At 43.5% G+C, this 13620-nt stretch overlaps 1 protein-coding gene across 6 annotated transcripts in view; it reads right to left on the reverse strand.

The window, feature by feature from the left end:
• Positions 1–13620, reverse strand: part of LOC126201359 (arfGAP with SH3 domain, ANK repeat and PH domain-containing protein) — a 315685-nt gene that overhangs the window by 126817 nt on the left and 175248 nt on the right. For all 6 annotated transcript variants that reach the window (XM_049936784.1, XM_049936782.1, XM_049936783.1 and 3 more), the window contains exon 4: positions 37–122. In XM_049936784.1, the coding sequence (XP_049792741.1) occupies positions 37–122 (86 nt within the window). The remainder of the gene's footprint in view (positions 1–36; positions 123–13620) is intronic.

The following is a 13620-nucleotide window of genomic DNA, read 5'->3' on the forward strand; positions in this document are numbered from 1 at the left end:
TGCTGTACGATAAATGCTGCTGCAGGCTTCACTTACTTCGTCTGTGCGTGGTAGTACTCGACGAGGTGCTGAAGCAGTTCGATGCCTTTCTTCGTCTTAATCTCATTGACTTTTATCAGGTACTGAAACAACAAGAGCGTAATTAGACATGCAAAAGTGAGATATGCTAGTGTTATCAAATACGAATTGTGCTTTTGAATTTATGTTACACTTCCTTGAATGAAAACAATATTCAAACATTATAAAAATATCTGTTTATATGTCATTTCTAGCGGAATTAACACTGTATGAAAAGAATTAGCAGTATATGTACAAATCAGAAAGAAAGAAGGAAGACTAAGCATTAATGGCCAGAGGATGGCAAGATGAAAGCACCAACTGGCGTTGGTCAGGGACGGGTAAGGATACTGACGAGTCCATTTCAAAGGATCCATTAAGCAGTTTAGGGAAACAATAGAAAACCCTTATCTGTACAGTTGGAAGGGGAATGGAGTCCCATGTCTGAGCACTGCTTTAGTTACCTCGCTCAGTCAAGAAGGAGAGACTTCAGGTTCGTGAGACGAGGGAACAAAGTGAAGGCCAATATATAGCAGTAATGTAGATCGTGGACTATTCTCAAGTGTCAGTGCGAACCAGAAAACCATTAGCTGCCAATGACTTGTGCTCTGCTGAAGGCTGGTGACAAGGCATTGCTCGCGACTGTGGTGTAAATTATCACTTTGGAAAAGCGGTATGTTTCACCCAACGACTACCTAGCCGACGAATGATGACCACGACCGTTGAAAGTATTTTTCGTAAGTTAAGTATTTTAGCATTGCAAAAAGTTTTTGTTATTGTTTTTCATGTAACCTGGTACGGATGAATGCCGCGCGTCTTCAAAGTCGGACGGCGACTGCAGTTTACTAGGTGTTTGGTGCTACGTGCTCGGTTGGCAGTTATGCTGCGCTGCGGCATCCCGGCTTGGGGATGCGGGGCTCGCCATCGAACAAAAGGGCGCGCCTTGGCAATGCGGAGCCAACGAGAAATACGGGCCCTGCAACGAACTTGTGACGTCACACTAGTCGGCTTGTCCAACACACTTCGCGAACGCTCGGTTCGGTGCAGGGCTCACGGTAAATCAATACGTATCAACAAGGTACCCACTGACGGTCTTAATTTTGTTGCTTGCATGAATTTAAAGGTGCAGTCAAGAGTTACTGAACTCGTCTGAAGTACATGGTGATTCTTATTAAAGTTAAATTTTCAAAACGCTGTAGAAATAACACCACTGGTCAGATTGACATCAAATTGCAACAGAATATTATCGGAGGAGGTGGAAAACGTATGGCAGAAGAAAATAAAATAGTGTGAAAATTGATCAATAGATGGCGCTGTGTGTGTCAGAATACATAAATGGAAACACCTGTCACGCACACGTCCCATTGAAGTTGGTATAAACACGCCGGGTACACGGCTTTTCCTCCTTTTGCGTCTGCAGCGGTCACCATGAGTGTCTCAATGCAGGATTGCGCTCTGCTTGTAAAGCTGTATTACAAGAGTGATGACTGTGCACACGTCGCTCTGCAGAAGTTCCGGACACTGAAAGGTTTGAAAAAGGCGTTGGTCCGATGACTGCCGTCGGTCTGGAGCAAATGATTCGGAAATTCCAAGAGACGGATTCTTCTGGTGTGCAACGTGGTAGAGGAAGGAAACTAATTGATTCGACGTCAGTGGAAGCAGTGGCCACAGCAATGCAGGAGCAGACGAGTGGTGGTGTGCAAACATGTAGTATACGGAGAATAGCCCGAACATTGGACATACCTGTGAGCTGGGTGTGTAAAATCCTACGAAACATCATTCTTTGCTATCCATTCAAAATTACTCATGTCCACGAGTTGCTTCCTCTCGACCCGCCAGAAAGAGACACCTTTACTTTACAATTTCTTGCTCGCATGGACGTGGACAATGATTGGCCGTGGAAGATTTTGTGGACAGACGAAGCCTATCTCCATCTGACAGGATATGCCAATACACAGAATTGTGGAGTATGGGCAACTGAAAATCCACACACAAATCAACCAATACCACTTCATCCTGAAAAGGTCACTATGTGGTGCGGGTTTGCGGCATTATTTATCACAGGAAGAGACAGATGCTTCCGGCCCTGCTACCTGTACCGTCACTGGTAAGGGCTATGAATGTCTTTTACGCAACCACGTCATTCCAGCTCTCCAACAGCGTGGATGTGTGGACGGAATTATTTTTATGCAAGATAGCGCACCTCCGCACATTGCAAATCCAGTTGAGCAGCTGCTGAAGCGCCACTTCAGAAACACTAGAATCATCAGCCGCCATTTCCCTACTGCCGATCACCTGATCCGTGTGGCTTCTGGCTGTGGGGCTGCCTGAAAGATGTTCTGTTCAGTGTTCCGATTGCAAACTTAGCTGCACTGAAGGCACGCATTGCGCAACACATTCTGAACGTGACCCCGAAAACACTTCGATGAGTTGTGGAACATGGTGTTTCTCGATTTCAACTTGTTGCAGAAAACGGTGGACAGCATATTGAACATGTTTTGCGCCAGTCACAAGGAAATTAATAGTCCGATTTGATTTTGATTGATGATTTTTATGCGGTTTTTGGCCTGAGTAATACAGTTTGTTTTACGTCAGACGTACTCCTTAGGCATTGCTGGAATCTTCTGCCATACGTTTTTCCCCTTCTCTGATAAAATGTCGTTACAATTGGATGTCATTCTGACCAGTGGTGTTATTTCAACAGCGGTTAATTTTAATTGTAATCACCCTGTTGTTACTCCCTCCCCGCCGGAGACGGCCGCTGGCACTCGCAACACCTGCAGTGTCACGTGCTGTGACGTAAGCGCCACGGCCCGTCTTTCTCGTGAGCTTCGGTGACAGCGGTGTTTATGTTACGCAACACAGACGACGCTTGGTTGTCTTTCATTTCGTATACAACTGTCATTCGTTACTGTCAATGTAACGTCATATCGAATGTATGAACACTAACTGCATATGCAGTGTTCCATTACATATTCGGGAGGACGACGGTTCAATCCCGCGTCCGGCCATCCTGATTTAGGTTTTCCGTGATTTCCCTAAATCGCTCCAGGCAAATGCCGGGATGGTTCCTTTCAAAGGGCACAGCCGACTTCCTTCCCCGTCCTTCCCTAATCCGATGAGACCGATGACCTCGCCGTCCGGTCTCCTTCCCCCAACAAACCAACCAACCATTACATAGGATATCCCAGGAGGAATGTTCAGTATTCAGGGATACGCCACGAACACACATTAGAAGCAAAAAGCTTCATATTGGGCATACTCCGATAACCCAAGACATTATGACCACTGCCCAGCGCGACGTTGGATGCTGTCTGGTGGCGTTGCAGCCACGTGACGCGGTAAGAAAAGTATGTAAGCAGAGCAGGCACAGACGGGTATCACCCTACAGAAGATTTGAGCTGCAAATTGGAAATCCATTGAGATAAGCGACTTTGACAAAGGGCAGATTATTATTACGTCAGAGCCCGTGAACGAGTCTCTCGAAAATGGCGAAGCTGGTCGAATGTTCACGTGCTACTGTCGTGAGCATCTACGTAACGAGGTAGAAGGAGAGTGATACTATCACTAGGCGCTAAATGGTTGGGCGCCCACGTCTCTTCACAGAACGTTGGCTTCAAAATGGCTCTGAGCACTATGGGACTTAACATCTATGGTCATCAGTCCCCTAGAACTTAGAACTACTTAAACCTAACTAACCTAAGGACATCACACAACACCCAGTCATCACGAGGCAGAACGTTGGTTTCGGAGACGTGTCTGCTCGTTAAAGTAGCACAGGTGGTGATCTGCGGCATCTCTGCCGAAAGAGCACAATACTGGTGCACCCACTTATGTTAAGAAGCCCACCGTTTATCGTACATTGTTAAACATGGAGCTCCGCAGCAGATCATCCCTAATGTTCACATGTTGACCCAAAGACATCTTCATTGACGGTTGCAGTGGGCACAGGACCATCGGAACTCGACCGTCGATCAATGGAAACGTGTCGGCTCTTCGGGTGAATCACGTTTTTGCTGCATTAGATCGACGGTCGTCTTCATAAACACTGCCACGGAGGTGAACGGCGGCTCGAAACGTGCAGCGCCCCACGGACACCGGCTGGTGGCAGCAGTATTACGCTATGGGAGAGATTGTCCTGCGGTTGCATGGGACCTGTGGTAGTAATGAAGACACGCTGACGACTGCGATTCACCTGCATCCCTTCATGCTTGATGTCTACCCCGATGGCGATGCCATATTTCAGCAGTATAATTGTCCGTGTCTCGGAGCCAGAACCGTGCTAAAGTGAGTTGACGAGCATTATAGTGAATCAACGTTGATGTGTCGGCGACCAAAGTTGCCTGATATGAATCCTATGGAACCTATCTGGGTCGCTATCGGGTGGCATCACCGCTACGCAAATCTGCAGCCCGTTATTTACGCGATTTACATGACCTTTGCGTAGTCATCTAATGTCACATACATCCACAAACCTACGAACAAAATGTCGTACCCTTGATATGCAGAACCAGTGATGAATTTGGTTCCAAAGACGTAGAAACAAGCTGTTAAGCGGGTGGTCATAATGTTTTGGCGTATCATTATAGGCCCTATTCTGAATGGTTTCCGAATTAGAACATATTTAATGTTCATTTTACCACACGTGTGAGGGAACATCTCAGCCATGTAGTAGTAGTAGTAGTAGTAGTAGTAGTAGTGGTGGTGGTCTTCAGTCCTGAGACTGGTTTGATGCAGTCCTCCATGCTACTCTATCCTATGCAAGCCTCTTCATCTCCCAGTACTTACTGCAACCTACATCCTTCTGAATCTGCTTAGTGTATTCATCTCTTGGTCACCCTCTACGATTTTTACCCTCCACGCTGCCCTCCAACGCTAAATTTGTGATCCCTTGATGCCCTACCAACCGGTCCCTTCTTCTTGTCAAGTTGTGCCACAAACTCCTCTTCTCCCCAATTCTATTCAATACCTCCTCATCAGTTACGTGATCTACCCATCTAATCTTCAGCATACTTCTGTAGCACCACATTTCGAAAGCTTCTATTCTCTTCTTGCCTAAACTATTTATCGTCCACGTTTCACTTCCATACATGGCTACACTACATACAAATACTTTCAGAAACGACATCCTGACACTTAAATCTATACTCGATGTTAACAAATTCCTCTTCTTCAGAAACGCTTTCCTTGTCATTGCCAGTCTACATTTTATATCCTCTCTACTTCGACCATCGTCAGTTATTTTGCTCCCCAAATAGCAAAACTCCTTTACTACTTTAAGTGTCTCATTTCCTAATTTAATTCCCTCACGCATTACCTGATTTAATTCGACTACATGCCATTATCCTCGTTTTGCTTTTGTTGATGTTCATCTTATATCCTCGTTTCGAGACACTGTTCATTCCGTTCAACTGCTCTTCCAAGTCCTTTGCCGTCTCTAACAGAATTACAATGTCATCGGCGAACCTCAAAGTTTTTATTTCTTCTCCATGGATTTCAATACCTACTCCGAACTTTTCTTTTGTTTCCTTTACTGCTTGCTCAATATACAGATTGAATAACATCGGGGAGAGGCTACAACCCTGTCTCACTCTCTTCCCAACCACTGCTTCCCTTTCATGCCCCTCGACTCTTATAACTGCCATCTGGTTTCTGTACAAATTGTAAATAGCCTTTCGCTCCCTGTATTTTACCCCTGCCACCTTTAGAATTTGAAAGAGAGTATTCCAGTCAACATTGTCAAAAGCTTTCTCTAAGTCTACAAATGCTAGCAACGTAGGTTTGCCTTTCCTTAATGTTTCTTCTAAGATAAGTCGTAGGGTCAGTATTGCCTCACTTGTTCCAATATTTCTACTGAATCGAAACTGATCTTCCCCTAGGTCGGCTTCTACCAGATTTTCCATTCCTCTGTAAAGAATTCGCGTTAGTATTTTGCAGCTGTGACTTATTAAGCTGATAGTTCGGTAATTTTCACACCTGTCAACACCTGCTTTCTTCGGGATTGGAGTTATTACATTCTTCTTGAAGTCTGAGGGTATTTCGCCTGTCACATACATCTTGCTCACCAGATGGTAGAGTTTTCTCAGGACTGGCTCTTCCAAGGCTGTCAGTAGTTCCAATGGAATGTTGTCTACTCCCGGGGCTGTAACCTAAGCGCATAAAAAAACGAGCTGTAGCAACATTAAGCTGCTGCGGTATTTACATCGTGTGACACGCTCAGCTTGCAAGTGAGCACTTCAGTACACTGAAGTGACACAAGTCATAGGGTACCTCCTAATGTCGTGTCGGACCTCCTTTTGGGTAGTATAGCGACAAGACGTGGCATCGACTCAAGTCGCTGGAAGTCCCTTGCAGAAATACAGCCGTCCATAACTGCGAAAGTGTTGCCAGTGCAGGATAATGTGCAAGAACTGACTTCTCGATTATGTACCATAAGTGGTCTATGGAATTCACGTCGGACGATCTGGGTGGCCAAATCATTCGCTCGAATGTCCAGAATGTTATTCAAATCAATCGCGAACAGTTGTGGCCCGCTGAGATGGCGCATTGTCATCTATCAAAATTCCATTCACGAATGGCTGCAAATGGCCTCTAAGTAGCCGAACATAACCATTTCCAGTCAATGGTCGGTTCAGTTTCAGAATACCGAATTCCCTAACGATTTCCGAAATAGAATGCCCATTCATCTAGCTCCGACTACCATTCTGCTTTCAACGTCTGTTAATAACCGTCGTGCTGCCATAATCACGTCGGAAACGTCTTCACATGAATCAATTGAGTGCAAATGACAGGTCCGCAATGAACTCCCCTCTTATATGCGATACTAGCGCCATATGTATATGTGCATATCGTCATCCATGACTTACCACCTCTGTGTACATGAATGAACGGAGTTCAATTTCTAGCTAACAGACGGCCTTTAAATGTATTGAAGGGCAAGTATAGCCATGTGTGTCACTTGGTAGCTAGCAAACAGCCAAGGGTAAGGCAGTAGTCCGTGGTGGTGATGAGGAGGGTTTACAGAATCTTGTTGATAGTGTGTTCATCAGTGCCGGCCGTTGTGGCCGAGCGGTTCTAGCGCTTCAGTCCTGAACCGACTGGTGCCACGGCCGTAGGTTCGAATCCTGCCTCGGGCATGGATGTGTGTGATGTCCTTACGTCAGTTAGGTTTAAGTAGTTCTAAGCTCTTGGGGACTGACGATCTCACGTGTTAACTCCCATAGTGCTCAGAGCCATTTGAATCATTTTTCATCAGTGATAATGAAGTAACTGATTTGTCTTGCAATAATTCAGACTCTGAAAAACCAAAAGCACTAGTTCTATGTGAATCTAGTGCTGGAAATAGGGGAACTGTGCCTAATATCGCACCCATTTTTATTTTTGCGAGTAATGTTGCTGTTCTTACTTTTATTACGTTGTTTTGTTAATTTTTTACTAAGCTGGTTACTGTTGTCCTTTATTCGAAACAATTAAGTGAGTATCTCATCTAATAAATGTCCGCCCCGATAGCTGAATGGTCAGCCCGGGTTCGATTCCCGGCTGGGTCGGGGATTTTCTCCCCTCAGGGAGTGGGTGTTGTGTTGTCTTCATCATCATTTCATCACTAACCGGCGCGCAGGTCGCCCAATGTTGCGGCGAATGTAGTAAGACCTGTACCAGGGCGGCCGGACCTCCCCCGTAAGGGGCATCCCGTCCAATGACGCCAAACGCTCATTTCCATCTAATAAATAACTCAAAAATAAAAAACCACACCAAGTATATTTAGGCAGTTTGGAAAAAAGTATTCCTAATATAGCACCAAGTGTCGTCCTAACATCGCCCTGTGCGATATTCGAGATACTAGCGCAAACAATTTTAAAATAGAATTACGGAATGAAAATAAATTAACTGAACATTTTAGAATATTATTACAATTAATTAAACGTACAATTACAGCTCTGTCACGCAATTTCACATAGAAAAATGTCATACACTACATACATTATAAGAAGCTGGAATTTATCCTTCCAAACACAAATCACAAATAAAGGTTTTATACTCAGCAGCTCCAGAACATTGTTGATGACACCACATGCGACATTCAGTACAAGTTATCGATTTTTCTCTGGGCCTGTCAGTCAAATAAAACTGATTACAGAAAGGACACTCGCTATCATCTTCACTGTCTTCGTCGTATGTAGACACTGTCAATGGTTTATCAGGATCTTCATCTGATTCTGAGGATGTCTCCAATAATGGCTTATGTGGGTCATTCCTTTTCTTAGTTATAATAGTTTTCTTCATATGCATGACTTTTTCCTTTTTATGTTTTACAGTGAGTTGGTTATTTTTGTTTGATCTATCAGCAAAAATGGTTTTTGCAACATTTTTGTTTGATTTTTTGGAAATGTCTTCACTCTGCTTCATTTTATACGGCATACTTGTCAGAACAGTTGCTGGGCAACTTGGTTGTCCTCCTTCTTCGAATGAACGGTTTGGTCTTTCAGTAGTAGCAAGGGGCTTATTTCTGTCGGAAAAATGCTGCGGTCATTTGCAGGTGGTGAGGAAGTTTCACAACTGGCCTGTCCTCGAACAATGGGTGTGCGACTCTTGTTTACAGGTGGTTGGGAGCCACCGGATCCAGGCTGGGGCTCAAGTAGTTCCTGTCTAATGCGACTTGTCTCAGCTGGATATCTGTCATTTTTTGGTGAATGACAGACAGAGTCTTGTGGGTTGTCTTGTTGACCAGTGGACATGGTAGAGTCAGCCAAAATTCATGGTCTTGGAAAATGTCTCTGTTCAGTGGATACAGCCCTGTTATTCTAAAACCAATTTCTGCTGTAGCTACTGCGGTTGACTTTTTGTAAGCTTCAGCAAACAGCTTTACAATCTGGAAATGACTCACCACTCTACCTATATGATTTCTCAACCAGTTTTCTATTTCCTGTGCGTAGTAAGATTTCAGGAGAAACATGAATGCTCTGTGAAGAGGTTGCATCTTATGACAACAGCGAGGTGGAAAACTCACTATGTGTACACCATTTTCCCTAGCTGACTCAAGTAAGGGTAAATTTGTTGTGGGTGAATAGTGGCCATCTAATACCACGATCACAGGGTCTTCGTTGGTAGGTTTCACACTTTCTAAAAACTGATCTTCAAACCATTTAAAGAACCTTTGAGATTCTATCCATCCTGATTTGTGGTAGACGGCCATGCTTCCATTCGGTGCCCCATCTAATAGCTCTGGCTTTTGATTTTTTCGTGGAAATACAAATAAAGGAAGTATAACGTGACCTGTCGCACTCATGCAAGTAACAACGGTCACTAACTTGGTGTTTACCTTCACAATGCACTGAACTTCGTTGTCATATGCTGTAGGACTGTCAGATTAGTCTTATCACAATTATAAATTCTCTTAGGGTCAAAATTTATCTTTTCTGGAAGGGGTTCATAAATGTCAAAAAATTGCTTAACATTTTCGCTGGTAAATCCTCTAATACATTTCATTGATATTTGTTGAGGTTTTCTTATATTAAGTTCTGTGTGTCTCCACATAAATGAGTGGAGCTATTTCCAGCCAGCAATACTTGTCGCTTTATTAAAAGTGGTTCGTAAAGTTTTTTTTTCTGCCACATCAAAAATCATCTTCTTTATATCTTTTGCAGTTAAACCATAAAATCTGGCCTCCATATCTAGGCAATATTTGACAAGAAATTGCTCTAGCTCAGTGTTAATCACAGGTTTTCTTCCAAATGTAACTGTCTCTAACTTATTTATATCAGTATCTCCAGAATTAACTTTGTTTTTCAAAGTCGATTTTGGAACGCCAAATTGCTTCGATGCACGCCCCAGGCTCGCCTCTCTATTCCTAACAGCAATGATAGCTCTTTCATATTTTCCTCGGCCCACCGCTTTCTCTCTTTAGGTGGCCTCTGTAACAATACGGTATAACTTGCTGCAAGTACAGATAGAGCGATGAAATGTTAGAAATGGCCGGCCGGAGTGGCCGGGCGGTTCTAGGCGCTACATCTGGAACCGCGCTACCGCTCCGGTCGCAGGTTCGAATTCTGCCTCGGGCATGGATGTTCGTGATGTCTTTAGGTTAGTTTGGTTTAAGTAGTTCTAAGTTCTAGGGGACTGATGACCTCAGAAATTAAGTCCCATAGTGCTCAGAGCCATTTGAACCATTTTTTTTGTTAGAAATGGTAAACATAAAAAAGTGAGCATATTATCGCACAGTGCGATATTAGAATGACAGTAGAGCTGCGATATTAGGAGCAAACCAACATTCCATTATGGCCAACTCTACTCCCAAAACTAACAATACAAACGACAATATGCCGATGTCTTGTTATGCTACATTATTCTGTGGTTCTGTTTTATGCTGCACTGTTTAAAAATAGCTTACCTCTTCAAAGATTGATTACTGTTCTTTTGAAACGTAAAAAACTTTTGCTGTGCACAAAACTTTCGAAAAATTACACAAACTGAACGCTGCTGCAGATACAGTACTGTAGGGTTGCTGTTACACACCTGATGAACCTAATCCCGCCAGGTGGCAGCACCTACTTTGAGTTATTTAGGAGGGTGCGATGTCAAGCTGAGGTGCGATAACAGGCAGAGTTCCCCGCTGCTGAGAGAGTACCGATCCGTTCAAAATGTGTTCGTACCACGACGTAGACTAAGCAAAGTGAATGGGATTCGAAAAAAAATTGATAACTTTTTTAGCTTTCCTTTCCATTATTTACGACATGTTTTACTAAAGGACATCTTCGATACACCATGAGCTGTACTAGGAATTTTTTATTATTTGCCAAAGCTGTTTTTCCGGTTTATAACCCACCATCGGTGGCATCTGTTACAGAGGGACAAATAATTATATATACATCAGTTTCTACTAAATGATAACTGAAAATACAGTAGCAGTAACATAAGTCTACTTACATTACGCACATCTACAGCAATGACTTGATGTCAGTTAATACACTGACCGGCAACAAAAACACAACACCCAATAAGTGACGTGTTATCATTGTGTGATTATCTATTTAATCAAAGTGAAGCACTTCGACCATTTTTTTGAAACGTATGTTACTGTCGTTAATTTGCGAGCAAACAATGAAGTGTCGATTGTTTATTGTACTAGCCTCAATCGTTGTTTCTCGCGCAACCTCGAAAACACATCACTGAATGTGAGCGAATAATGTTCTGCCGTTCTTGTAGCGCTTATTGTTGTACCCTGAATTGTCCCCCTTTCAGTCAAACCTGTTTGTAGGATCTTTCTGCGATTGTCGTAATCAACTTTCTGGAGTAAACATACCGTTAAGCCCTAAACAAGCTGCGACAGCTATTGCTTTGGTGGAAGATGGCCACAGCATGCATTACGTTGCATAAGTGTTGAGGACTACACCTACGACGATAGCCAGAACCGTGAGAAGGCACAGGGAAACTGCAGGCTTTGCAAGGAGATCACGAACAGGCCCGGGAAGAGCAACATCGGAGAGAGATGAACACTTCTTACAACTTCAGCTTCTCCGCAACCGTCACACCACCATTATTGAACAGAAGGTGTGCATCCCTGGCTTAATTGGTCAAATTTGTTTATAATCGTCTTTCTTCTTTTCAATGTTGGACACTTAGATGGGATCATATTCCATCACAAGATAGTGGATTAGTGTCATAAAAGTGTCTTAAATTTAAAATAAATTTCATTTTTTGTAAGAAACAGAAGTGTTGCGTTTTTCGTGGCGCTCCGTGTAGAATGTCAAATCTTAGGCAGTGACAATTCTTGGTTATGCATGTACCTTTTGCATATTCTACCAACTTCCAAAAAATTGTTACATATATGAAAGCATATTATATATATATATATATATATATATATATATATATATATATATATATATGATCTTAGAAATAACAAAAGACAGGTAATGTAGATTCTTTGACTTTAACCTGTCAGTTCCATGTTTCGTCTACAACAGTTATGCCAAACGTTGTGAAGAATTATCACTGCGAAAAATTTGACAGTACTAACTTACACGACAACCTGTATACTATATTATAGAATGCCCGCCCGGTTAGCCGTTCGGTCTAACGCACGTCTTTCCGGAATGGGAAGGAGCGCCTGGTCCCCGGCACGAATCCGCCCGACGGACTTGTGTCGAGGTCCGGTGAGCCGGCCAGTCTGTGGATGGTTTCTAGGCGGTTTTCCATCTGTCTCGGCGAATGCGGGCTGGTTCCCCATATTCCGCCTCAGCTACACTATGTCGGCGATTGCTGCGCAAACAAGTTCTCCACATACGCGTACACCCCCATTTCTCTACCACACAAATAGGGGTTACACTCGTCTGATGTGAGACGTTACCTGTGAGGGGGAGAGGGAGGGTGTCCATCAGGGGCCGAACCGCACAATAACCCTGACAGAGTGGTTCGTTGTGGGGTGACGGAGGGGTGAAGTGGACTGCGGTAGTCGTCGTGGCGTTGTGGACCACTGCGGCTGCGGCTGGGACGGAGCCTCTCCGTCGTTTCTAGTTCCCCGGTTAACATACAATATTATAGGATAGATTTCGGAAAACTGGTTTTGAACATATACATTTATTTTCCCATAGTTATTTGATGACAGCTGAAGACGAAGCTTTATGCTTCGAGACTGTTCGTGGAATAAATTAAGAAATTATTGGCAACTGAAGCGCTTTTTTTTCTATAAAAACGGTTTTTGAAGAGTGAAACGTCGTTTAATTTGTATCTCTTAGAACTACGATACTAGCAGCTGAAATTACCACGTTACATCTGAAAAAGCGAAGCTGATTTCGATATCTCTGTAATTAAAACAGCTATGAAAAGAGACTATACTTCGGTTAGTGAGGAGTTTCTCACAATTCATCTAACTGAAAGCAGAGTTACGATATGTTAAACGATTTACGATGTATCTGAGGCGAATCGGTGGATTCCGCCGCCGACTGACATGGCAGAAGACACACGATCTTTTCAATTTAGTACGGCATTCTGTGCGCGGTCACAATGTAGCCGATCTCATCACCTGAACGTACAGTCTTCGAACGACATTCGATGAAACTCAGATCAGTTTGATTTCTTATATGATATGGATTGTAAGAAACTGATAAGTTTAGTCATCCTGAGGATGAAAACTACTATAATCGGGATATAGTTCGGAATCTATGTACAAAAATCGCAGGTTTATTGGAAACCACAAGTAGGCAGAGTCTCTAACCGAAATTTTACGCATGAATTATAACCTCAAAAAATAATTTGTTCAAGTGACGTATCTTATGCTTAAAGTTAAAGTTAATCTTCTTCTTCTTCTTTTGATTGTGCCTTTGTCGCGTAGTTTTGGCAGGGTCGGCATTGTTATTTGGCAGTGATAGTTAAGGGGTGGCCAGATGCCCTTCCTGTCGCCACCCCGGTCGATAAGGTGATGATGAAAACAACACAACACCCAGTCCCTGGGCGGAGAAAATCTCCGACCCCGCAGGGAATCGAACCCCGGCCCCTTTGCACGATATTCCGCCGCGCTGACCACTCAGCTACCGGGGCAGACTTACGCTTAAAGTTAATGTCTAG

This window comes from Schistocerca nitens, chromosome 1 (assembly GCF_023898315.1).
Source record: "Schistocerca nitens isolate TAMUIC-IGC-003100 chromosome 1, iqSchNite1.1, whole genome shotgun sequence".
NCBI classification, from domain to species: Eukaryota; Metazoa; Arthropoda; class Insecta; order Orthoptera; family Acrididae; genus Schistocerca; species Schistocerca nitens.